The sequence below is a fragment of the Saccostrea cucullata genome, unplaced genomic scaffold (assembly GCF_032062105.1).
Source record: "Saccostrea cucullata isolate Sc308-1 unplaced genomic scaffold, CSIRO_AGI_Scuc_v1 ctg1665, whole genome shotgun sequence".
In the NCBI taxonomy this organism is placed as follows: domain Eukaryota; kingdom Metazoa; phylum Mollusca; class Bivalvia; order Ostreida; family Ostreidae; genus Saccostrea; species Saccostrea cuccullata.
In genome coordinates, this window is record NW_026923101.1 from 178,023 (window position 1) to 202,972 (window position 24,950).

Genomic DNA, 24,950 nt, shown 5'->3' on the forward strand with positions numbered 1-24,950 from the left:
CCCATGGCCAGATTGCTCAGTTGGTAGAGCACCTATCAAAGAGTTTCAGGGGGCCCGGGTTGAATCCCGGTCTGGTCCGCAGCATTTTCTCCTCTACCTTTACATTTGGAGACATGCCCTGGAATTGACATGTGAAAGACCTGCTAGAATGAGCCTGGGTTTGGGTCTTTGGAGAGTAAAAGACTTTAAAGTAGGGAGGAATGTGGCGGTCAGCCAGGTTCGATCTTCGGTGGCCAGATACTTCAGTTGGTAGAGCACCTAACCAGTTTTTCAGGAGGCCTGGGTTCGAATCTCGGTCTAGTCCGCTGCATTTTCTTCTCTACTTTACAGATTTGGTGTCGTTGACCACTCCTGGACTTGCAGGTGAAATTCCTGCAAGAGGCTACAAAGAACTTGGGTTATGTCAAGGGTGAAGACCTTTAAAATTTAAGAAAGAAGGAATGTAACAGACTGGACCTTGGATACCACTTGAACAATGAATGGGTTAGGTAGTTTAGAAACTTGGTTATGTTGAACCGTGACTGGGTTAGGTTGTTTAGTGACTTGGTTAGGTTGAACCGTGACTAGGTTAGGTAGTTTACAGACTTGGTGATGTTGAACCGTGACTGGGTTAGGTAGTTTACAGACCTGGTTAGGTTGAACCGTGACTGGGTTAGGTAGTTTAGAGACTTGTTTATGTAGAACCGTGACTGGGTTAGGTAGTTTACAGACTTGGTGATGTTGAACCGTGACTGGTTTAGGTAGTTTAAAGACTTGGTTATGTAGAACCATGACTGGGTTAGGTAGTTTAGAGACTTGGTGATGTTGAACCATGACTGGGTTAGGTTGTTTAGAGACTTGGCTAGGTTGAACCGTGACTGGGTTAGGTAGTTTACAGACTTGGTTATGTAGAACCGTGACTGAGTTAGGTAGTTTACAGACTTGGTTATGTAGAACCGTGACTGGGTTAGGTAGTTTACAGACTTGGTTATGTAGAACCATGACTGGGTTAGGTAGTTTATAGACTTTATGTCGAACCGTGACTGGGTTAGGTAGTTTAGAGACTTGGTTATGTAGAACCGTGACTAGGTTATGTAGTTTAGAGACTTCTTTATGTAGAACCATGACTGGGTTATGTAGTTTAGAGACTTCTTTATGTTGAACTGTGACTGGGTTAGGTAGTTAAGAGACTTGTTTATATTGAACCGTGACTAGGTTATGTAGTTTAGAGACTTCTTTATGTAGAACCGTGACTAGATTTATGTAGTTTAGAGACTTCTTTATGTAGAACCGTGACTAGGTTATGTAGTTTAGAGACTTCTTGATGTAGAACCGTGACTGGGTTATGTAGTTTAGAGACTTGTTTATGTAGAACCGTGACTGGGTTAGGTAGTTAAGAGACTTGTTTATGTTGAACCGTGACTAGGTTATGTAGTTTAGAGACTTCTTTATGTATAGCCGTGACTGGGTTATGTAGTTTAGAGACTTGTTTATGTAGAACCGTGACTTGGTTAGGTAGTTTACAGACTTGGTTATGTAGAACCCTGACTGGTTTAGGTAGTTAAGAGACTCGGTTATGTTGAACCGTGACTGGGTTATGTAGTTTAGAGACTTGTTTATGTAGAACCGTGACTGGTTTATGTAGTTTAGAGACTTGTTTATGTAGAACCGTGACTGGATTATGTAGTTTAGAGACTTGTTTATGTAGAACCGTGACTGGGTTATGTAGTTTAGAGACTTGTTTATGTAGAACCGTGACTGGGTTATGTCGTTTAGAGACTTCTTTATGTAGAACCGTGACTGGTTTATGTAGTTTAGAGACTTCTTTATGTAGAACCGTGACTGGGTTATGTAGTTTAGAGACTTCTTTATGTAGAACCGTGACTGGTTTATGTAGTTTAGAGACTTCTTTATGTAGAACCGTGACTGGGTTATGTAGTTTAGAGACTTCTTTATGTAGAGCGGTGACTGGGTTATGAAGTTTAGAGACTTCTTTATGTAGAACCGTGACTGGTTTATGTAGTTTAGAGACTTCTTTATGTAGAACCGTGACTGGTTTATGTAGTTTAGAGACTTGTTTATGTAGAACCGTGACTGGGATAGGTACTTTAGAGACTTGTTTATGTTGAACCGTGCCTGGGTTAGGTTGTTAAGAGACTTATTTATGTGGAACTGTTACTGGATTTAGGTAGTTTAGAGACTTGTTTAAGTTCAACCATGACTGTGTAATGTTGAATAGTGACTGGGATATGTAGTTCAGTGGCTGGGTTACACTGTTCGGTGACTGGGATCTGTTGAACCATGACTTGATTACTAGGTTTCCCTGTGTATCCGATTTTAGTTTCCGATGAATTTTTTTTATGAGTTATGTGAGTTATGGCACAGTTGAACATTTTATTAGGTTATGTTGAACACCTATATCATCATATATTGGTCGTTGAACGTTATTTTACTTCTAGGACCTAATTCCTTTTATCCAGGTTCACATTAAGAGACTAATTACCTAGCTTTATATGGGCTGGATTCCTTATAACAACCTTCTTTTTGTCTCGGTAGATTAACACACTTAATCAATTTAATTAATATTCTGCAGTACGTGCACATACTAAGTACTAAAGTAGGTCACTAGTTCTACTTTGACATGCTTGTGTATAGAACTGTAGAAGTGATACTAATAGGTCATGAAATTTATTATGTTTACTATTACATGTAAATACCACAAACTTAGTGAAATCGTACGCATCGCAGTTTATAAAACATTAACTGTCACAAGTATGACATAGGTTAAAATAAGCTTCATTCCTTTAAAAAAGTTTCAGATGAAAAATTCTTCCCACTCGATATCAAAAGTATTTTTTATTGATTAGTATGATTAATAAGTTTAATTTTTCTCAAAAATTTCTTTTATTGATTCTGATTTTTAAAACAACCCTAGGAGTTTCGTTATTTCTTCCAACAATTCATTTAAAAACAGTCTATTCATTTTTTTTTAAAGTTCTTTGTTGTTTCCTGATTTAAAATAAGAAAAACCTTTCCCATCATTTAAATAAAACTCACAACTTTATACATTAATGTGCCACAAACGCAACAGGTTAAAGTATTTCATTTCAGTTTTGGTTATAGTATCTGCCCGTCCGCGGTGGCATTGATAAAAAGAATCAAGTTCGCTCACTCAAGCGTTCAGAGAACGAATTTGTTATTGTGGACAATTAACAGGTCTGTGACAAATATGTCGAACAAAAACATATTTGAATTAGGGAACAGAGGATTTAACGTTCCACAATGGATCCAATACTTTAATGTAAGTGTTTTTTACGCTATCATTTATATCTGCTGCCTTCTAATGGCACGGAATTTCATACATATGCTTATTTTATGATTTCGACATGCATTCGAATAAATCGATTTTTTAAGGGCAAAAAATGGCAATTTAATATGTTAGGAACCATGCTTTTGCATTATCAATGAGCAAAGGAAGTAGAAAAATTATGATATTCAATACATTTTATTTAGAATATTATATATGAGAAATGAGGTTTTTTTTCTCAAACAATGCATTTTTAAATTACATATGAAGATCATAGATCATATGTCCACTCAATAACAAATAGATTTCTGCAGCAGGAATTATTTCAAAATGTGTTGGGATTTATTCCCCGTTTTAACATTTTTTTTTAAAAAGAAAATTCTCTTTAACAATAATTAAATCTTCATTTTCGATTATGCTTGTGATTAAAATATAAAAAGAAAACAAAGCTATCGAATCATATCATAATAAACTTTTTTATAAGAGGTGTTTTAATTTAAATTTTCTTTTTTCACAAAAAAAAATAAGATCTTTGATTTAAAAAAAAATGCACAAAGAGACACTGGTTATCTGCAAATCAGGAAAAGGGTGCCTTTAAGGAAAATCACACCCTGCTAGATGCTTCTTTTTGTGCAAAGCCACTGGAGTGGGCTATTAATTGATAATACAATCCCTAAACATAACGTCGAAATATTTGCATACCTTTACCTCTTCTTAAATAGGTCGGACAGTATTAGGGACATCGCCTTGATTTCAACTACCAGATTTGTAAAACTTGATAGTAAAATTGTTCAAAGTTATTATAAAAATGCCTATTGGTAAGTTTTCATCTGTGCTAGTATGGACAGGACGAGGTTGTTCTTAGGTACTACACTGTAGAATCAATTAACAAATACGGGTATCACTTCCCTTGTTCACAGACATTCGGGTAACTTTTCATCTGTGACAGTGTGATCAGGGCGAGATCTGCTTAAGGTAGGATCATTTAACAACTAAGGGTATCACTTCCCTCGTTCACAGGCAGCCGGGGTTATGTCACAGTCGTCATCGTTCTTCAAAGTCAGATAGATTGCATTACAGGAAGTTAAAACAAGAATACTGTAAGTTCATGATGTGCATTCTGAGTTATTTACTTTGTACTGACGGATATATCTTCCCAACTTAATTTTTCAAATCATAAATTTTAATGTCATCACTAGGTTAAGATCACTATTTCTTATTATGTTCCCCAAACGAAGTTGGGGAACATATTGTTTTACTCTGTTTCTTATTATTATTATTCTTATTATTAAGGTCTTCCGACTTCCTTCGGAAGACCTTATTGTTTTCCGTCGGTTTCCTATTATTATTATTATTATTATTATTCTTTTTTTCATTTTTATGGAGATATCTCAGTTGTGACTGTACGGATTTCAAAGATTTTTACAGGAAAGATGCATCAGGTTAATATCTCCAGACGTGTTTTTCATTTTTTCAAAATTTTCTTCCGTTCGCGATTTTTGGGGAAATTTGTATTTTTTAAATGGATTTTTGTACACTACTTTTCTCGAAAACGGCGAAAGATATGACATTGAAACTTATGGACATGAAAGAACATCACATGTAGATGTGCCGAACGTCCTTCATTTTTTGTCGTTCCTACTTCCGGTCGCAAACGGAAGTGAATTCAAAAAGTCCATTTTTACAACTTTTTTGTTTTTCAATATTTTTCTTTCGGATTTACAGGGTTTATAGAGCGTCTTCAAAGATATCTATATATGTTTTCATTTTCTTCATGCGTTTGTTTATTGCAAAGATATGACCGAACCAAACTTTGTCTTACTGTCGGGGGTTCGAATCCCGCTCGAGGCGTTCCCCAATTTTTTCTTTCTTTTTGTCTTTTTTTCAGTTGCAAATTACTTTTCACTCTTTTATAACATGTGTGGAACATTTTGCCGATTTTTAAAAGCTATATTTGGAGATATTTTGTGAAATACCTGGAACAATCACGATCTGTGTTGTGAAACTACTGTAAATGAACGTAAACGAAAAAATATATTCTGAAATCTATTTCATGGGATGACGCAGCATAGAACTCTAAAGAAAAGTCGGTCGGAAGACCTACTTGTTGCCCTAGCAACAAGAACGCATCTAGTTCTTATTATTTTTCTTCCTGGGAAAATCTTTTCTGCGAGTGATCTTGTAAACTACACATCCGACTTAGGTGAAACCTTTTTAGGGTAAGTAGGCATGTTATGTAGATTTGCGGAATCAAGGTCATTTTGCGCGCACGTGCTTGCAAGAGCGCGCACGTGCAAAACTTAAAATGACCAATATATAATGGATATAACCGTAACTTTTCTATTTTGTGACGAAATGTTTTGAAACTTATAATGTAAGGATATATTAGTAGTATGCACAAGATGACATGGTCAAAATAGCAAGATTGCACACGCATGCACGTGCATTTCGCTTTGATTGGCTGAAGCTAAAGTCTCAATATCTTTTTTGTTTTTTGATAAAATCATTTGAAATTTTGAACATAGTCATACATTAGGGAGATCTACAGCCTGTAATATAAGATTTATCATGAAAGCATGTGCATGCACATGTGCTTGCAAGAGCTCGCATGTGCAACACGAGAAATGTCGAATATAATTGATACAGACGTAACTATTAAAATTATTGATGAAATGCTTTGAAATTCATATTATAAGTATATATTAGAAGGCTTGACGAAATGACATGGTCAAAAAAGTAAGATCTCACGCGCATACACGTGCGCTTCGCTCTGATTGGCTGAAACTAAAGTCTCAATATCTTTCTTGTTTCTTGTCATAACCCTTTGAAATTTTGAACATAGACCTACATTATGAAGATCTACAGCGTGATATATAAGAATTTTCATGAAAGCATGCGCATGCCCGCGTGCTGCAATCTGATTGGCTGAAACTTTAAATGGCTATATCTCCTTTGTTTTTTGACGAAATGCTTTGAAATTTAAAACATAGTCATGCATTAGGATATACTACAATATGATGTAGAAAAAAAATCATGAAATCACGTGCATGCACGTGTGCTGCAATCTGATTGGCTTAAACTTGAAATGGCTATAACTCCCTTGTTTTTCAACCAAACAGGATGGGATTTAGAATATAGATAGATATAAGGGACTCCTACAAGAAGGTATGGTCATCATGCACGTGCACGCACGTGCGTGCATTTGGAACGAGTGAAATGAAAAATACGTTTGAATGAGTGTCATAACGCACATGCATTCACATGCGCACGGGTGCAATGCTAAAATTTGAATATAATTGGTATCCTTCTGAGAAAACGTTGTTAAAGTCAAAAATGCACAGAGTTTGTCTTATTTAATGAAGCTTGCAGGGAATATGGCACCAAAAAGGAGTTGGGGAGCGTTTGGGGAACATCTGTAACGGTTCCCGTTACAGTTAGCACTAGTTTCCTTTGAATTCATAGGAAGTCAAGACAACTATTTCTACAAACAAGAATTCCTAATACTAAAAGATCCAATGTATTGTTTCTTTTTGTTTTAGCCTGTTTCCCAAATTTCATAAGGACAAAGATATTTTTCTCATCCACTGTTTGATATATATCTTTATATATAATGTGGTCAATAAATAAATTTCCATACTGAGGCCTAGGGTTTTTTGAATAAATATATATGTACGAACACATTATGTCCGAATTAATTGAGTTGCATAAGTGCTTGCCGATGTAATGCATTTTCAAATTTCAACATTTAAATGTGTTCATTCTGTGGTAAAGGGTCTACGAAAGGGCGAAACAAATGTATCAAATTTATTCTATATCCACCCCTTCTAGAAAGAGAGACGCCTCAATGTAACTCAAACGTATACATGTGTATTTTTAATTATTTCATTACTGAATGTGACATAAACATTACATTTCGCTACTGAAACGTACTCGATAGTGATACACTTTCAGTGATACACTTGTGGATTATTTCATAACATCGTATATTTCAGGAAAGGAATGTGGACTGTAAGCGCTCATTTCTATCGTAACGTCATCCCTTACTTAATTAGTCCGCCATGAAATCAGTGGGTGGGAGGACTTCTTACTCGTCAAGTATGTCTGTTCATCTGTTTGTCCAACAGTCTTTTAGTTTATAGGCATAAAAATCAAGTTCTCAACTCGATTTGCGTCAATGATTCTTTTTCGGAATTAAAATAATAAAACAAATGTCGGGAATTCTTTGCAGATTGGTTTGAATTCTTGTCATCTCCTCGCATCGGAGTTGTAGGGGATAAAGTTCTAGTCATGCGAAATCTGTTTCCTGTTTATAGTTTATAATTACCTAATTTGCATCTACAACCTTTCGTTAGGCGTATTTTGCACAGCGGTTGGAACATGGTAACTATGCTTTCTTCTCGTAGGAGAAAGTTGTAGCTGTCCTGTTTTTACCTGCAGAAAAATAATCTGATCGACTAGAAACCAAAATAGTTTGACTGTAACATCTATCTACATTAATATTTGTAAAATAAAGAATTCAACTTAAATCTTTTGTTTCATGTGTCTCATATTTGTTTAAAAGTGTTTAGTGAAAATATCAGTGACGAAAACGGATTTTTAATAAAGAGTAAAAAATGACCTATGATAAATAAGCAGTATCACCAACATGAAAGTTTTTATTCTTTTTTTATGTTTTATATGCCCGGGTACACCAAAGTGACTTAGACAACCGCTTTTTTGTCTTGAAAAATAATAAAACTAAACCTTTAAACCTAAATAAAGCATGTGAAAGTGATTGAAATGTACCTTTATTTATATACCCCTGACAAGGAGCAAACGGCGGGTGTGACCGACCGGGGATGCTCACTCCTCCATGGCACCTGATCTCATCTCTTATGTTTCGGAGGTCCGCGTTTGCTGTGTTCCTATTTTGTATTGTTTTATGGACTTTTGATCTTAAATACTTTTCGTTTTCTCCATATACGGTATTTCATTGTAGGAGGTCAGTTCAGAAAACGAAGCCAGTAGTAGCCGCAGCACTACTTCCGGGTCAGAACAAAGATCCGGGCCCTGCACCAGCAGGTGCGCTGTTTGGTCTTTCGTGGCCACAGCTCTATTCATCCTCTTACTGGGTGCTTCGTGTGTTCCTCTTATCCTATACTTAATGGAGGAAGGTAAACCAGGCGTGGATTTTCTACTTTCTCTTCAAACATGAAAGTTTGATCATGATTTATAAGTATTTTTTAATATAATAACTGGGTTGTAATTTAAATGTTGCATTTAAAAAAAAACATAATTTCGACATATCTTAATTCGTTTAGTTATATTTTATATCTATATATTTTGTTATTTTATTTCAGATCAATTTAAATACTGTAAGTTTGGCATATTTATTTTATACATGTATTTCACGAAGTGCAGACAATTACTGTAAAAAGAAAAAAAAATTGTTAAGCTGTTTTTTACAATAAGAAAACTCTGTTGTATCTCTGATTCAAGTACATAGTTATGATATACAATGTAGTTAATTGGAAAATAATGCCTAATGAAAAATACTGATATTTCAGATAGGGCGACAGCTACATTGAGATTACAGGGCCAATACGATAAGAGACTTGGTAACCTTAGTAGTACTATATCTAAAGAGTTCCAGAAGGACTTTTGCAGTACGGTATGAAATATAAATAAATAACACTGAAAATCATTAGTCACAACTGATATCCAGATTATTGGAATCAGAACTTCTGAGTTGTCATGATTAATCAACCCTGATGGGTTTACATATTCTCAAATAATCAATATTTATTTTGATCCAATTGATAACAATTTTTAGAGTTTATCAAGGATGAAAGTTGAATAAATAGAAAGTAAATGTTACTGAATATCAATTGCATTTTAACAATTTTCATTTTATATGAAAAAGTGTTAAGATACACATTGCATATTGTGTAAAAATATCTGCAAAACGGATTTTGCTTTGGTGCTTGCAAAAGAATGATACATTCTGTACTTCTACCCTTACCTTTTCTGTTTGCCTTAAATTTACAAATATTAATTCGAATTGGATATTTCAAACATATAACATAGTACATAATACTCTGATATTAAATTAAGGACGGATGATACAAACAAAAATGGATGCCTGGAATTTTGTATATTTTTTGGCCTAATTTCATTGCAAATGATGCAAATATAAACTTTCTAGAATATAAGGAATTTATAAACCTTCTGTGGTGTTCAAAATTCTGTCCCTCTGAAACCATCCTTATTAATCTATACAAAGATTTTTCACTTCAAATCCCATTTTGTGAAAATTTGAATAAAAAATTAAAAACTCTGCGGTGAAACTTATTTACGGAGGGAAAGTTTTAATAATTATCTAACTAAGCAGGTAGCGAATTAACAAAGATTGCATTGAAGTCTTTGGGGAAAAGCGATTTTTAAAAAATAAGTTTTGTGAAATTGATTTTTATTATTTAAAACAGTGGGATATAATTCTTACAAAAATTCAAGTCATAGAAAAGGACACATCCAATCTTACATGCTAACAGTAATTAATGGGAATTGTGTATAAATATACTATGTATTCAACACCTACATATCTGTTATGCATTTAATTTTATTCAATCTGTTGCTATTACGGATAGAAAACCTTATTAATTAAAGACCTTGGTTTAGTTCAGTATAGTTTTCTACTAAAAAGTTTAACTTTTGTATTGTTTATTATTTTTGTACAGCATTAATCGTAGTAATTGCTTCCATTTATTGTACAATTTTTACAGATGGGGAATACACAGAAAAATAGATACAGCAATGACTACCAAGGCTGTTTAGTTACAGAAATACGGTTTGTAGTTTAACATTTTTATAAACTGGATATATATCATGTTTAAAACTACAGGCTAATTATAAAGACACCCATAAGGGCTAAATATACTTTTGAACATATTGCGCCTCTTTAAATACATGTATATGTCAATGACTACACCTCAAAGCACATTTTAAACTCACATCGTTTTCCGCACAAATTAAGGTCACATTGTTATAATGCAAAATTGTGTAACGTAACAACAAAATATATTTTAAATTTTTATAGCTTGATTTTGATCTTATTTTGATCTTATTCCATTACTTTAAATATAATTTACACTTAATAATTAGTATGATTTTTATTTGCTCTTGCATGAGGGATTATGACAGTTCCCATATGGTTTTTTATGGTTTCTCTTCAAATGCAGCCGTCTTTGTATCCGTTCATTTTAAAGTAAACTTTTGCCTTGCAATACAGAAACAGTGCAGTTTATGTGCCGTTTATGTAACTTTTGTATTTTCTGTACATTAAAATTTCAAAGTTTCAGATCATAAATGTAAAAATTTTTTCTTTTCAATAGTAACAATTTACTATGTTGAAAGAAAAACAATACTTTATTTTCCTATCCTTTGACATGATTTCTTTGTGCAGTTTTGTCATATTATGGCGCTGCATTTCGACAAAACCCAGACAAGAACGGAAAATGTGTATAATACTTAGAAAAATATGCATCCATAAAAAAATCAATTTGAATGTTTCAACTAAATATATCAAGGAAAGCTCGATTAATTAATTTGTGAATGCCTATGGTAGAATCATACACATGTAACATCATGCAATTTACAAACACATTCCCTTTTTATACATCGAGTTTTAAAACGTAAGATAATGAATTTAGAGAATATGCACCTTTAACATGAAATATTTGATTAAATAGGGATTATGTCTCGCACTGAAGCTCAATAATTATAAGTTTTATTGCAAGAAAAATGTTACCTTAATTTGTTCGAAAAACCATGTGAGTTTAAAAAGTGCGCTGAGCTGTAATTATGGTAGAGCTAAGTAAGATTTAAAAATACTTCAACTCATTATTCAAATACTTAATTTTATCAATCAATAACAGTTACTTCAATCCATTTGTTGACTGGATATATCCCAATGAACTTGAAGTAAAGGTAACCAGATTTGTTTCATATTTGGACATTTTACTGAAAAAGACAAGAAGGACAGATCAAGACCTAAACTTTTACCATCGATGACTTTCCTTATTTGTCCAATATCAGATATACTTGGTGGCTATGTCTCCGTACTTTTCGGTCAATTTTACTTTTCACCAATAACAGGCTGCTAACAAAGTTTATGTTAACAGGTTTTTCAACAACTTAATTTAAAGTCAGCATTTCGTAAATTCGAAGGTCGTTAAATGATCTTGATGGGAATTCCAACTTGTCATTTGTCTTATTTGACAGAAATATTCCATTCTGATCAAACATCTGGAAATTCCAGGTGTCAATATTTTATGCCCTGTGATTTTTTAGATTGATTTCTGTTCGTTTTCTAAATGGATTTTACTTAAAAAGTAGAAAGAATCAAGATTGTCAACAGAACGTTTGAAGACATATTTGTAAAATTATACAATTTAACAAGATTCTGAGAGTATTGCATAATCAATACTAGAATATGTTCCCTACCGGGTTCCCCTTTTTTTCTTTATGAAACAAGCTCGTTTTGAACTTTAATTCAGTGCATAACGAACCCGATCGTAATCCCAGTTATGACAAATTTAAAATACCATAATACCGTCAAAAACCAATGAAGCGATAAGAAATTAAAAATGATCTGTAACCTATTAAGTACACTCACATACCAAAGATCAGCTTAATATCTGCAAGCGTTTTTAAAACAGTGTGGAAAACCAAGTGGGAAAGACTGACAGACAGAGGGAGGGACAGACAGACAGACAGACGGACTGACAGACTCAGAGAAAACCTATAGTCCCCTTCGGTTTCACTTGTAGGGGACTGAAAACATGGAAGGATGACAATTTTCTTCTTTTAACAGGAATGGAAGTATAATAGTTCACTTTTCAATGTTCTTTTACACAAAAGACATCGTGACTTCGGAAAATGTAAAAACAGAGATATCCGAGTACTTGAGGACACGCTCTAATGTCACCCTTGCTAATGTCTTCAAGGTGTCAATGGAAATAGAAACATTGGATGTTAGAATAAGTCGACAAGAACAAACTGAGTATGACAATGCCATATCAAAATCGCAATTTGTCACACCTTCTTCGATAACATCTAACGTCCAAACAACGACTGTACCAACTACAACTGAGAATAGCACATCCAGTGTTTTACAGAATGATACTACTATGACAGAAAGCAGCATCTCTTCTACGACTATTGCAACAACAACCACTCAGGCTGATACTACAGTAAGTGACACTTCAACTTCTCAACCCACAGCAACAACAATGACCACAACAACAACTTTAGCAGGAGATACCTCGTCAATGGCCACAGTAACAACAGACATTGTTCAAACAACAACTTCAGAAAGCGAGGCAACAGAAAGCATTTCACTGACTTCGTCAACGATATCAACAATTATGACAACAGAGGATGATACTTCAGAGGACAGTACTTATGCTGCTTCACTCACTACAACAACAGATATCTCGTCATCTGATTCAACTCATCAGAGTGATAGCACTTCTGCAGTCACTCAAATCCCAACAACTACATCTCCTCAAGGTTCATCAACATCTACCAGCTCTCCTTCAAGCGATACCAATAATTTCATTGATTCATCCACTGAAACAAGTACCAGTGGTGCCTTCACAAGCACAACACTCGATACCCAAGGCACAGTGTCATCTACCAAAAGTCCAAAAGAAACATCAGATGCAACATCAGAGCTTCCAGATTTCACCACTTCCACTGAAGAAGTCACGGATACAATTTAAACCTCTTTGTCAACTTCTGGGCATAGGACACAGATGCCACTATTTCCTATTCCTTGAATAGAGAGACCACGTCAGAAAGTTTTCTATAACCGTGCAATTTGTTGAATGACAGCGCCACTGTGATAGAATTTTCAGATATGAGGTCTACATTTTCTTTAGTTACCAAATCCTCTAGTGCACCCTTCTACTACAACAGACAGTTCAGCATCTACCATGTACAATTCTACCTCTCCGTGAAATCCATTATCATTTGAGATGCACTTTAAAAAAAATCTTGTATTTTACATCTTAACAATTTTACATTGTATTGCAAGGAACAAAATCAAATGCACTTTATTTTGCAGGAGTAATATTTGTGGGAATTTGAATTTTCAAGTATGCGTAAGATTGATTTAGCGCTTTTCGAATGCCCTGTTCGTAAATAATTAAATGTATATTATTTTATAAACAATACCTGAAGCGATGTGTTTAATTTAGCAGAGGCTGCTAAAAAACAAAGCCAAATGTTATATGTATATAAAAATTTACTAAAGGATAAGCAGATTAACAAAACTAACTAGAGGAAGAGGAACAAACTGTAAGGCTTTTTCTGTTCTTTCACTAAGAAGTCTTTCTTGGAGAACTTTGTAGCAACATCTGTCATAAGCCTCATGACCGCCTCATGACCACCAAACAAGAGTACTTGCTACATGTTCTATCGATCCTGATGCTGCCTGAAACTTTTTTCCTTTTTTAAAGGACAGCAACTTGTTTTAAGGCCAGCAACAAGTTAAACCCGGTGTAGTGTAAGATCGAGGTGGCAGTCTCGTTGCAGAGCCAGACGTGATGTTCTTTGATATCGCCATAGACTGCAACAAACCAATTGCACCAGTAAAATTTTACCATGAGTTTTTAGAAAATCTCATTCGCTATAAGTACATTAATTTGCGTCGGCTGCGTGCAAGAATCTTTTTTGCGTCTTTCGTAGCGACTTCATTCGTCTATTTTTTCATGGCCACACGCATCGTATTTATTTGAGGTATGATCATCGAGATATAGGTAGGAAGCTTTTCACTGTAGTATGCAATCTCAATCTCGGCTCCTACAATTGCTAGCTTAGTTAGTCCTAATATGAATGCTTGCACTTGACGACGATTGCATTCGTTGGCCCGCATTGCCTCCATCAAAATATAACTTGAGAAAATTAATTCGTGGGATAACTGAAATACTCGTCTGAAATACTCGAAAATTCGTTGTCACTACTTGCTTTGAGAAATTTGTCCAGCTCCATTTTCATCACAAACATTTTCTTTTCAATATATAAGAACTGGAAATTTACTCGATTCCAGTCGATTTTTCGAGCGATTTCTTCCAGTTTTTCGTCAGCTCGATCAAAAAGATTTTTTTTTTTGGACAACATGTTTCGCATAAATTTCAGGTCAGTAGATTCTGTCGATAGTCCAAGTAGAGTGGACACTGATTTGATTAATGGGCAAACCATTTTAAAAATGGATTTTTGTTTGCAAGGTGTAGAAGGCAACACTTACATAATTGGACTTTAAATGTCCGTAAAATGTATCAAATACATGTCATCAAGAAAGGTATTTAGAAGAAAATAAGCAGAGAGGCACCATACATTATATTTTGTTTTTTCCCATAAAATCTATGCGTATTTGTGTGCAAAGGAAATTTGATTCCTAGAATTGACCAAAATAATTCAATTCTTTAAAAACTCTCAGTTAAGATTTTTCCACTCAATATCAAAAATTATTTTTAATTGATTTTTATAAATTATTAAGTGTAGTTTTTCTTAATGATTTTTTTTAATCAAAAGTGTTTCGGATATTAAAAACACCCCTTAAGGTATCTTTCAACAAAACAATAAAAACATTCTTCTAGAACATGAGCATACATATTCTTTATTATTTCCTTCTTTAATAAAACAGAAAAGCCTCGCCCATCAGTTAAATAAATATTACAATACAATGTCATACATTAATATGCCACAAACGCAACAGGTTTTTTGTTACATAATATACCCGTTCGCGTTAGACATTGATTAAAAAAATCAAAGGCGTTCACTCAAGCGTTAAGAGAACGAAACTCTTATTGCGGGTTGTTATGAATTCTGCGACAAATATGTCGAATAGAAACATATTCGAATTAGAAGACAGAGGATTTAATGTTCCCCAGTGGATCCAATATTTCAATGTAAGTGTACTTTGTGTAACCATTTACCTGCCGCCTTCTAAAGTGAAAGTCACTACGTTTATTTTATGATTTCGACATGCATTTGAATATATCGATTTTTTAAAGGCACAAATAGCCATTCAATATTTAAGACACCATATGCTTTTGCATTATTGTTGAGCACAGGAAGTAAAAATACCCGGTATTTAATTCAATACATTTGATATAGAATATTGTGTCTAAGAAATGAACATTTTTCCTAACAATGCAGTAATATTCTTCTCCACTCTAAGTTAAAACGTTCCTTCTTCTTTGTGATATTCACCAATAATATATATTTTATGCATATTTTATTTTCTCAATAGGAAATATACTTCTGTATCAACAAATAGCAGGAATTATATAAAATATGCATTGAGATTTAATCGCCGTTTTAACAACATAAAATAAATACAATGCGATTGAATCATGTGTTATGATATTGTTTAGGGGTGTTTTCTTTATTTTTCCTTTTTAAAAAACTCTTCGATCCTTGATTTTTGAGATAGAAGTCAACACAAAGACACTGGATAATCTACAAATCGGAGAGACATCGTAGGTAAAATGACACCCCCTAGATAGGTGCGCTTGTTGCAAAGCCACTGGAATAGGCAATAGGTGTTGAAATGAAACATTGCTGGTAATGAAGATAAGGTAGCCTTAAGACTTTCAGACTTAATTCTCGTTGGATCGGACAATATCACCGAATGTTGTCAAAAAATCGAACTTAAAGACATGACAGATAATTGACAAAGTGTAGAAAAAGATTACATGAATAATTTATTTTTCAAGTAGTCTAAGATCTAAATATAGAATAATTTAGATATTAACACTAATCAAGTTTCTCAAAGAAAGTCTATCTTATCATATCAGTCGATGCTTATCAAAAGATTAAATATTTTTGATCATAAGATATAAAAGATTATGAATTAAGAAAATTTAACCAAACCGATACTTAAAATGTGAATGTAAATGTATATGTATTTTTAGAAGTGTCTATTGGTAAGTTTTCATCTGTGACAGTAAGATTAGGGCGAGGTCGTCTTTAGTAGGATCATTTAACAACTACGGGTATCGCATCCCTCGTTCACAGGCTGTCAGGGGCAATCTCTCATTCGTCAACGTTCTTCAGTGTCAGATAGATTGCATTACAGGAAGTTAAAACGAGACACAAGTTCATGCTATGTAAATTTTGAGTTATTATCTTCATACTGACGGATATATCTTTCCAGTGTTATCTTTTTCAAATTATGAACCTTAATTTAATCACTAAATGATTGAATTTTAGTTGAGAAATATGGTCACATAAGGGTGATTTTTATGGATTTTAACAAAAGGTCTATAGCTCGCGACGCTCACTTAGGTCAAAAATTTTGCGTAGTACATACATTTGAACAACCCTACATTTATATGTAATGCTTTTCATACCTGCCCCGAGAACAAACAATTTTGGATCAGGCTACCGACAGATAATTTGATATTACATGGATTTCAACAACCTTGTCTTATGTCAGCATTTCGTAAATTCTGTGGTCTTTATAATGATCTTGAAAATATGACTTTGGCTGACTTGTTTCAAACCAACTGTAGGGCCATTGCTTTTACTGAATTAGACTGCAGAGGGTTCCGTTTACCTGATCAATACACAAGTCTCACGGCAGGTGTGACTGCTCATCATTGGATGCTTACTCCTCTTAGGCACCTGATCTTACCTAAAGAGTTTCCTGGGAGTCCGTATTTATGTGCCATTTTCATAGATTTGTTGTGATAAAGATTTTTGAGGGCGATCACTTTTATTTTCACCATTTTCATTCCCAGGATCAATGATGGAAAGAAATCTAGAGCGACAACAAAGAGAGTAAAAGAATTTTAATTTTTGAAAGGTGTTCGTGTACATTTGATAGAAATTCTAGCTTTTATCCTGTTTGCGATGAGTTAAAGAAAAATGTTAAAACCTTTCTTTTTAAAAAGGCATATGACTTATAAATTGTGTATTAAAGTCTTTTATTAGATTTTGACACTGCACTGTTCATTATCTCCATATGTTTTATTGCGTGGTAACGGGACTACGAAAGGCCGAAACAAATGGATCAAATTTGCTCTATATCTATCCTTTCTAGAAAGAGAGACGCATCAATGTGACTCTCAACGTATGCATATATGTATAGCATTTCATTACTGAATGTGTCATAAGTATGTTAAAATTGCTACTGAAATGTGCACGATAATTACAATGATAAACTTCAGGAAGATTTATTACATCGAAGTTATTTTAGAAACGCAAGGTGGACTGTCATTCCTATTGTATTACATTGTATATTATCAATCCCCGACCCGTGAAATCGGTAGGAGGTGAGATAAAGATCTTCTCCCCTGTGATTAATGTTTGTCTATCCCACACTTTGTTAGTCTTTACATATACAGATCAAGTTTTCAATTCTTAATCCGATTCGCATCAATGATTTTTTTTCTAAATTCAAACAAACATTAGTATTGTATTTTTATTGCAGAATTAACTCCTTGAATGCTTGTTTTTCATCTGCAACGCCGTTGCAAGGATAAGGTTAAGCATAATTTGCAGCTGGGTCGATTTCGAATGCTGTCTTGTTTTAAAGATATGCTCGGCTTGAGATCAATTTCACTATATTTTAATTGCATTTTATTCAAAGATAAAGGAAAAATTAAAAAAAAAAAAATGAAAAACATTAATAGTTTTGCTAATTTGTTAAACAGTGATGATAAATTTACCTTAATTGACTTGGCAAAATATGGTAAAATTGTAATGGAAGGAATTTCAATATTGAAATTCCTTCCATTACCTCTTATATTGTATATATATGTTGTTAATCTATTCATTTATTACCTTTTTATTGTTGATTTATTTCTTCTGTGTATTTTTATGCCTCATGTTAGGCCACAAATTGAATAAACGTTTGAATGTAAAAAAATAATTCTTATGTTTGTGTTTCTGCGCTATTCCTGCTGTTCATGATTTGCATTACTTTGTTTTATTTGTCCCAGATTTACAAAAGTGATCACTGTTATGTTTAACCATTAATATTTAGTGAGAAAAGTAGTTTATTTGACTAGAAAACAAAATGTTATTATTCTAATACATATTCATTAAATTTCTTAAGTGAAGAATTCAACATTAATCTTTTGTGACTCAAATTTATCTAGGAAAAATATGGAGATAACGAACAGTATTCAATCTCAAAGTCCATAAAACAACACAAAAATAGGAGCAGTGCAATCACGAACCTCCGAAACATCAGAGGTGGGATCAGGTGCCATAGGTGTGTTTGGCAAAAGTAAAATTATCTGAAAGTGTACGTATTTCTTTTATCACTAGTATCACTAGTATACGAGAGGTTTTTAATTTTTATCATAGCAAGGTTTTGTGATTTGGGAGCTCCACATCCATGACATTGTAAGGATTATATCTTATATACACCCAAGTGATTCATAAATACCCCTTCTGTATCTTGCAAAATTATTCCATCATGTATTCTTGATTAGACGTGGGAAAGTGATTGAAATGTGCCTTTGATTGTAGGAAGCCAGTTCAGAAAAAGAAGCCAGCAGCAGCCGTAGCACCACTTCCGGACCAGATCAGAAATCCGGGCCTTGCTCCAGCAGGTGCGCTGTCTGGTCTTTGGTGGCCACATCTCTGGTTATCCTTTTACTGGGCGCTGCATGTGTTCCTCTCATCCTATACCTAATAGAAGAAGGTACACTAGGCATGAATTTTAAAGTTTCTCTTCAAAAATGCATGTTTACTCATGATTTATACGTAGAACTTTTATACCCCCGGTTGCAAAAAGCGGGAGGGCATATAGTAATCGGGATGTCTGTCCGTCCGTCTATCTGTTACGCTTTGGTGTACCTATCTCTTATCCGCAACACCTCTTTTACCACTAATTGATATTTTTAAAATGATACTTTCACAGATTCTTTTTTACATAATGCCAGTGTGCACCTCCTATTTCACTTTTTGATCTGACACTTTTTGGGTCTTCAAGATTAAAACAGGGACAGAGGCGGGGGTATCATTCAGTGAGCTCGTTGCTCACAGTACCTCTAGTGTTAAATTACAAGTGGGTTTCAATTCAAATGCTCCATTTTTTAAAGCACAAAATTTCGACACATTAAATATTTTTAGTTATATATATTTATACTTATATATTTTATTATTTTATTTCAGATCAATTCAAATACTGTAAGTTTGGCATATTTATTTCATATTTCACAAAGTACGGACATTTGTTGTAAAAGGGGAGAAATAAATGTTAAACTCTTTTTGACAAAGAAAAATCCTGTTGTATCTCTAATTCAAGTATATATTCATGAAACCTTTTAGTGAAAATGACGCCTAATGAAATATACCGATATTTCAGACAGGGCGACAGCTACATTGAGGTTACAGGGGCAATACGATAAGAGACTTGGTAACCTTAGTAGTACGACATCTAAAGAGTTCCAGAAGGACTTTTGCAATACGGTAAAAATATTAATAGATTATATTGAAAATATTAATTACTACAGACATCCATATCATTAGAATAAGAATTTCGTAATTATCAACATCAATCAATATTACCCTGATAAGTTGACATATTCTCTAATAATTATACTTATTTTTATCCAATTGATAACAATTTTTGAGTTAATTGTTCAAGAATAAACGTAGAATAAAATGAAAGTAAATGATATGAAATGCATATTGCATTTGCACAATCATTTTCATGAAAAACTGTTAAGAAACACCTTGCATATTGTGTGAAAATGTGTGCAAAATGAATTTTGTTTTGATGCATGCAAAAGAATGAAACAGTCTGTACTTCTATCCTGACCTTTTCCGCTTGCCTCAAATTTTGGAAATTTTGAATTGGACTTCTAAAACAATTTTTCTTTGTTTCGATTAATTTTTTTTAAGCTGTAAATGTACTTGTATTTTTGTGCTTCTTTTTGAGAATAGTTTAAGGCGTAAACTCAATGAATTGCATAGTAATGGCTATCATTTATTGTACATTTTTCAAAGATGGAGAACACACAGAAAAATAAATACAGCAATGACTACCAAGGCTGTTTAGTTACAGAAATACGGTTTGTAAAATAACCATTTTTATAGATTGGATTTTATATGCTGCAAGTATTATGTTTACTATCAAAAGGATGATTATAAATTTCATCCATAAAATACAAGAAAAATGTATTTTTGAACATATCATGTTTCTTTTACTATATGTCAGTGACTAGGTATGGTAGATCTGAGTGAAATTAAATAAATACGTGCTACGGTCTTCCACTCATTTTTCAAATATTTTTATTTAAAATTTTATCACTCAACAACAGTAAACGTCCATCCTTTTCTTGACTAGATATATCCCAATGAACTTGAAATAAAGGCAACCATATCATATCTGTTTCATTATTTGGATATTTTACTGACATTGACGTTAAGGACAATACAGCAATTAAACTGTAAGAAAAATGATATTATTTGATATATCTAATGTCTATGCCTCCATTCTTTTCGGTCAATTTTGTCAGACTTCTGACAAACTTTATGTACAGTCTTTCAAATTCATTTAAAGTCAGCATTTCGTTCTGTGGTTGTTAAATGATTTTGATAGGAAGTCCAACCTGTCATATTGGGTCCTAATTATTCAGAAGTATTTCATTCTAACTCTTAGACCCTACTTTTTCTAATAGTATTACTACTTAATGTTAATAATTTTTTTTATCAAAACAATGACTTTCCTCCGATCGATTTTATCTGTCGACAGGATGTACTAACTACTCCTTGATACACGAGCAAACAGCTGGAATTTTCAGTTGCCAATATTTTGTGGCCTTTGATTTTTTTAGATTGATTACATTTCGTTTTCCTCTTGGATTTTAATTATAGTAGGCAGAAAAAAAATCACGACTGTCAACAGAAAGCTTGAAGACAGATTTTGCAAAATATGTTATTTTAAAAATGCATCATGGAAGGATAACACTTTTCTTCTTTTAATAGGAATGGAAGTATCATAGTAAGCTTCTCAATGTTCTTTTACACAAAAGTCATCGTGACTTCGGACAATGTAAAAACAGAAATGTCCAAGTACTTCAGGGCACGTTCTAATGTCACATTCGCTAATGTGTTCAACGTGTTAATTGAAATAGAAACATTAGATGTTGGAGTAAGTCGACAAGAACAAATTGAGTATGCCAATGCAATATCAAAATCACAATTTGTCACACCTTCTTCGATAACAAGTACCGTCCAAACAACGACTGTAACATCTACAATCCCTGAGGAGAGTACCTCAAATGTTTTACAAAATATAACCACTACGAGAGACGGTAGTATCTCTGTTTCTATGCCTATTGAATCAACAACTACACAGGCTGATACTACAGCAAGCAACATGTCAACTGCCCGACCCACTGCATCAACATTAACCACACCAACAACAACTTTAGAAGGAGATACTTCTACTGAAACAACAACTACTGAGGATGATACTACATTAAGCGACGTGCCAATTGTTCAAACCACTGTCACAACTTTTACCACACAAACAAACTTAGAAGGAGATACTTCATCATTGGCTTCGTCAAAAGTAACAACTGTCATTGCTCAAACAACTACTTCAGAAAGCGAATCAACAGAAAACATTTCTCTTATTTCATCGACGATATCAACAGATATGGTTTCAGAGGATGATAACTCTGAAGACAGTAGTTCAACTGCTTCATTTACAACAGCTATGCTTATTTCTTCAACAGAGTCAACTCATCAGGACGATAGCATTTCTGCAGTCACTCAAACCTCTACCGCGATATCTCCTCAAAGTTCATCAACATTTTCTACCAACTCTCCTTCTGGTAATTCCAATAACTTTACGGATTCATCCACTGAAACAGGTAAAAGCACAACACTTGATTTTCAAGACTCGACTTCCACTACCAGCATTCCTAAAGATGCATCAGATGTAACATCAGAGCTTCCGGATTCCAGAACTTCCTCTTCTTGGAATACAGAGACCACTTCTCCAACTTCAATCAATAAGATTACCACAACCGAGCCATATTCAGATGACAGCACCACCGAGACAGATTTTCCAGATTTGAATGTCTCTAGTTCTACTATTCCTTCTGTTACCAATGCCTCTAATGTAAATGTCTCTGATAGTTCAGTAACCCTAACGTATACTACTACCTCTCCTCAACAATTTGCAGGTACTTTATATGTGTGTTTAGTAAAGATTCTGTTTAATAGTTTGTAGTTATTTAACTAGTATTTTTACAGGTGGAAATTAAGAGCTTAAAGCTTACATAAAACACGTTGACAGATGTTTATATTTTAGTACAAGTACTATTCGTACATGTATTTCTAGATGGGGGGGGGGATATTTTTACATAGAAAATTTTTTTTGATTTAATGATACTAGTATTAGAAACTTGAACATTAGTAGACCTTTTTACAAATAACTTTGGAGGGAAAAAATGGCATGCTTTTTTTTTTCTTTATTCAAGAAACAATTCTAAATAATACAATGAAAAGATCAATTCCAGATTTAGCAAGCAACATTAGTAAATGAAAATATACATTTAACTTGAATTAGTTATAGTGTGTAGAATCCTAATAAACAGTACTTTATCTAAAAAAAAATTGAGCAAATTATCATTTGTACCAATATCATACAAATGCTTCGAATTGAAGGTTTTGAAATAACTTTTAATTTGTTATTAGAGCTATGGTTTTAATATTGACATTTGTATTGATGAGCGTATTTATATGTTGTGTACATATTATAGTTTGCAATAAAAGATGTTTCTATTTTATGAAAGTCACAATTGTACCCTTTCGTTTGCATCGGTAAAGATAAAAGCATTTGATAACAGTTCTATTCTTCTTTATTTCAGTTGTTGCAATGGATCACTCATATGGTGAAATTGGCAAAGTGGTTGAACATACTTGCAGAATTGACATCAGAAGTGGTGAATGGGAGCAGGTATATCTCAGACAATCTGACAGACAAGAGAATCTAGCAGTTTATCTTAAAAATGGCAATACTGTTATATACACCAACGACAGTATTCTCACTGCCAAATTTGAGGCAGATACCTCTTGGATAAATGCTTCAGTGAATTTTAACTTAACCGAGTTTCCATCGGAACGCTGTGGATCTAGACAGTTTGAATTTGTTTGTAGCGTGCAGATGAAACATGGATATTTCTTCAATACTACCGCCAGTTTTACAATAATTGGTAAGAAAAAAAACAAATGAAGAGATACAAAGACTGATAATCTTATGATAAACTTTGTGAAATTGGGTATTTATATATTCTACATGCGTACAATTAAGTTACAAGATGCAGTGGATTTGTATGCGTTCAGTAAAGATTCTATCTTATGATTTTTAAAGAGGTAAAGCGTCAAATTATAATTTCAAAGTCACAAGAAAACATAGTTTTAAATATTTAATTTTAAATAAAATTGAAAATTCAAAGGTTTTTCCTAATAAAAGGTTTGAGTATCAATAATAAAAGATTATTATGTAATGTGACACCTTATTAATCGATGATGATTAAAAGAATTGTCTATATGACTTTGAAAGAAAAAAATTAATATTCTTTAAGCTAACTAACTATATAAATTTAAATTTTTGTTTCAATAGTTAAAAGTTAATATATCAATTCTGACAATGAGGGTAAGTATTGTATGTCAATCTTGAAATTTGGTGATCTCCATATATCAATGGAATATTCAGGTTTGATAGTAAAAGTGTGATGTACAAATTGAATACACGTATATAAAATATACCCGTAAGTACTTGTATTTTTTTTTCATTCTAGTAACCAATGATCGTTAAAATCATTTTACATATCATTTCAGCTCCAATGACACCGCCAGCTGTTACTGTTAGAGCGACCAAACACGTGATTAACATCACGAGCAATGAAACCTTTGCCGGTGTCCTGATCAGCTGTAATGCTACAAAAGATCAGTCTAACGATTCGGCTCAGGATGTAGGAATTCAAATTTTCAACTCAACTGATCATAAAATTGCAGAATTCGTCTATTTTCCCGATAGAAGTGGAATTTATACGTCAAATTGTGGAGAATGGGTTTTTGTTCATGAAACTGAACCTACGGTGTTTTCATATCGGTCAGATTTAAATGGATCGACGCTTTATTGCTTTTTACAAAATGCTGGAGCGGGAAATAAGGTTGTTTTGAGTAACAGCGTAACGCTGACTTTTGGTACATTAGAAACAGAGACATGAAAATTCTTGAACTTAACATGTGTTTATTCTCTACTAGAATACAGCATCCTAAAATCCGCACATTTATTTAAGGAAAGAAAAGGCATCGTTTTATACGATTTGGAGTATATTTGATGATAACACTTTTAATTTGCACACAGACTAGACTTTTAAGTCTTTCAGTTCACCTTTCGAAAGTTATCTGTCTGACATGATTTCTTGGAATCATTTTCCAGTGAAGATTTTTTATCATGTCTTAGAATTCAATAATTGTACTCTCATGTTGAGGTTATTGTTAGCAAAAAAAAACAGGATCTTGACATGTTGTACACTCCCCTTCGAAATAAATAAATGTTTTTGCCATAAGTAATAACTCACAACTTTCGTGAGTGAAGTTTACATTTAAAATTGGGAGAATCTTGTAATCAAAACAA

The 24,950-nt window shown here is 33.5% G+C and overlaps 3 protein-coding genes across 4 annotated transcripts; 2 read left to right on the top strand and 1 right to left on the bottom strand.

The window, feature by feature from the left end:
• Positions 1-3,179: 3,179 nt before the first annotated feature.
• LOC134263174 (uncharacterized) lies at positions 3,180-24,950 on the top strand. Of its 2 annotated transcripts, none has more exons than XM_062745486.1 (8): positions 3,180-3,280; positions 8,265-8,439; positions 8,626-8,640; positions 19,653-19,756; positions 20,297-20,361; positions 21,278-22,485; positions 23,173-23,517; positions 24,146-24,950. In XM_062745486.1, the coding sequence occupies exons 1-8, from the start codon at positions 3,209-3,211 to the stop codon at positions 24,535-24,537; spliced, it is 2,376 nt and encodes a 791-aa protein (XP_062601470.1). In that variant the 5' UTR covers positions 3,180-3,208; the 3' UTR covers positions 24,538-24,950. The 2 variants fall into 2 exon arrangements, with proteins under 2 accessions (XP_062601470.1, XP_062601469.1); XM_062745485.1 differs by lacking the exons at positions 3,180-3,280; positions 8,265-8,439; positions 8,626-8,640 and adding exons at positions 15,103-15,237; positions 18,812-18,986; positions 19,460-19,474.
• On the top strand, positions 8,660-13,456 carry LOC134263175 (uncharacterized). Its single transcript, XM_062745487.1, has 3 exons — positions 8,660-8,936; positions 10,048-10,112; positions 12,138-13,456. The coding sequence occupies exons 1-3, from the start codon at positions 8,811-8,813 to the stop codon at positions 13,045-13,047; spliced, it is 1,101 nt and encodes a 366-aa protein (XP_062601471.1). The 5' UTR covers positions 8,660-8,810; the 3' UTR covers positions 13,048-13,456.
• Positions 14,028-14,527, bottom strand: LOC134263161 (uncharacterized). Its single transcript, XM_062745470.1, has 2 exons — positions 14,366-14,527; positions 14,028-14,204 (listed from the first exon to the last, which is right to left on the bottom strand). Exons 1-2 carry the CDS (start codon positions 14,525-14,527, stop codon positions 14,028-14,030), a joined length of 339 nt encoding a protein of 112 aa, XP_062601454.1.

Coding starts and splice junctions, on each gene's coding strand:
- LOC134263175 (XM_062745487.1), top strand. CDS start 8,811: ATGAAAAATACTGATATTTCAGATAGGGCGACAGCTACATTGAGATTA. Junction 8,937..10,047: donor AGAAGGACTTTTGCAGTACG/GTATGAAATATA, acceptor CAATTTTTACAG/ATGGGGAATACACAGAAAAA. Junction 10,113..12,137: donor TGTTTAGTTACAGAAATACG/GTTTGTAGTTTA, acceptor TTCTTTTAACAG/GAATGGAAGTATAATAGTTC.
- LOC134263174 (XM_062745485.1), top strand. CDS start 15,148: ATGAATTCTGCGACAAATATGTCGAATAGAAACATATTCGAATTAGAA. Junction 15,238..18,811: donor AGTGGATCCAATATTTCAAT/GTAAGTGTACTT, acceptor CTTTGATTGTAG/GAAGCCAGTTCAGAAAAAGA. Junction 19,757..20,296: donor AGAAGGACTTTTGCAATACG/GTAAAAATATTA, acceptor CATTTTTCAAAG/ATGGAGAACACACAGAAAAA.
- LOC134263161 (XM_062745470.1), bottom strand. CDS start 14,527: ATGGTTTGCCCATTAATCAAATCAGTGTCCACTCTACTTGGACTATCG. Junction 14,205..14,365: donor GAAAAATCGACTGGAATCGA/GTAAATTTCCAG, acceptor ATTTTGATGGAG/GCAATGCGGGCCAACGAATG.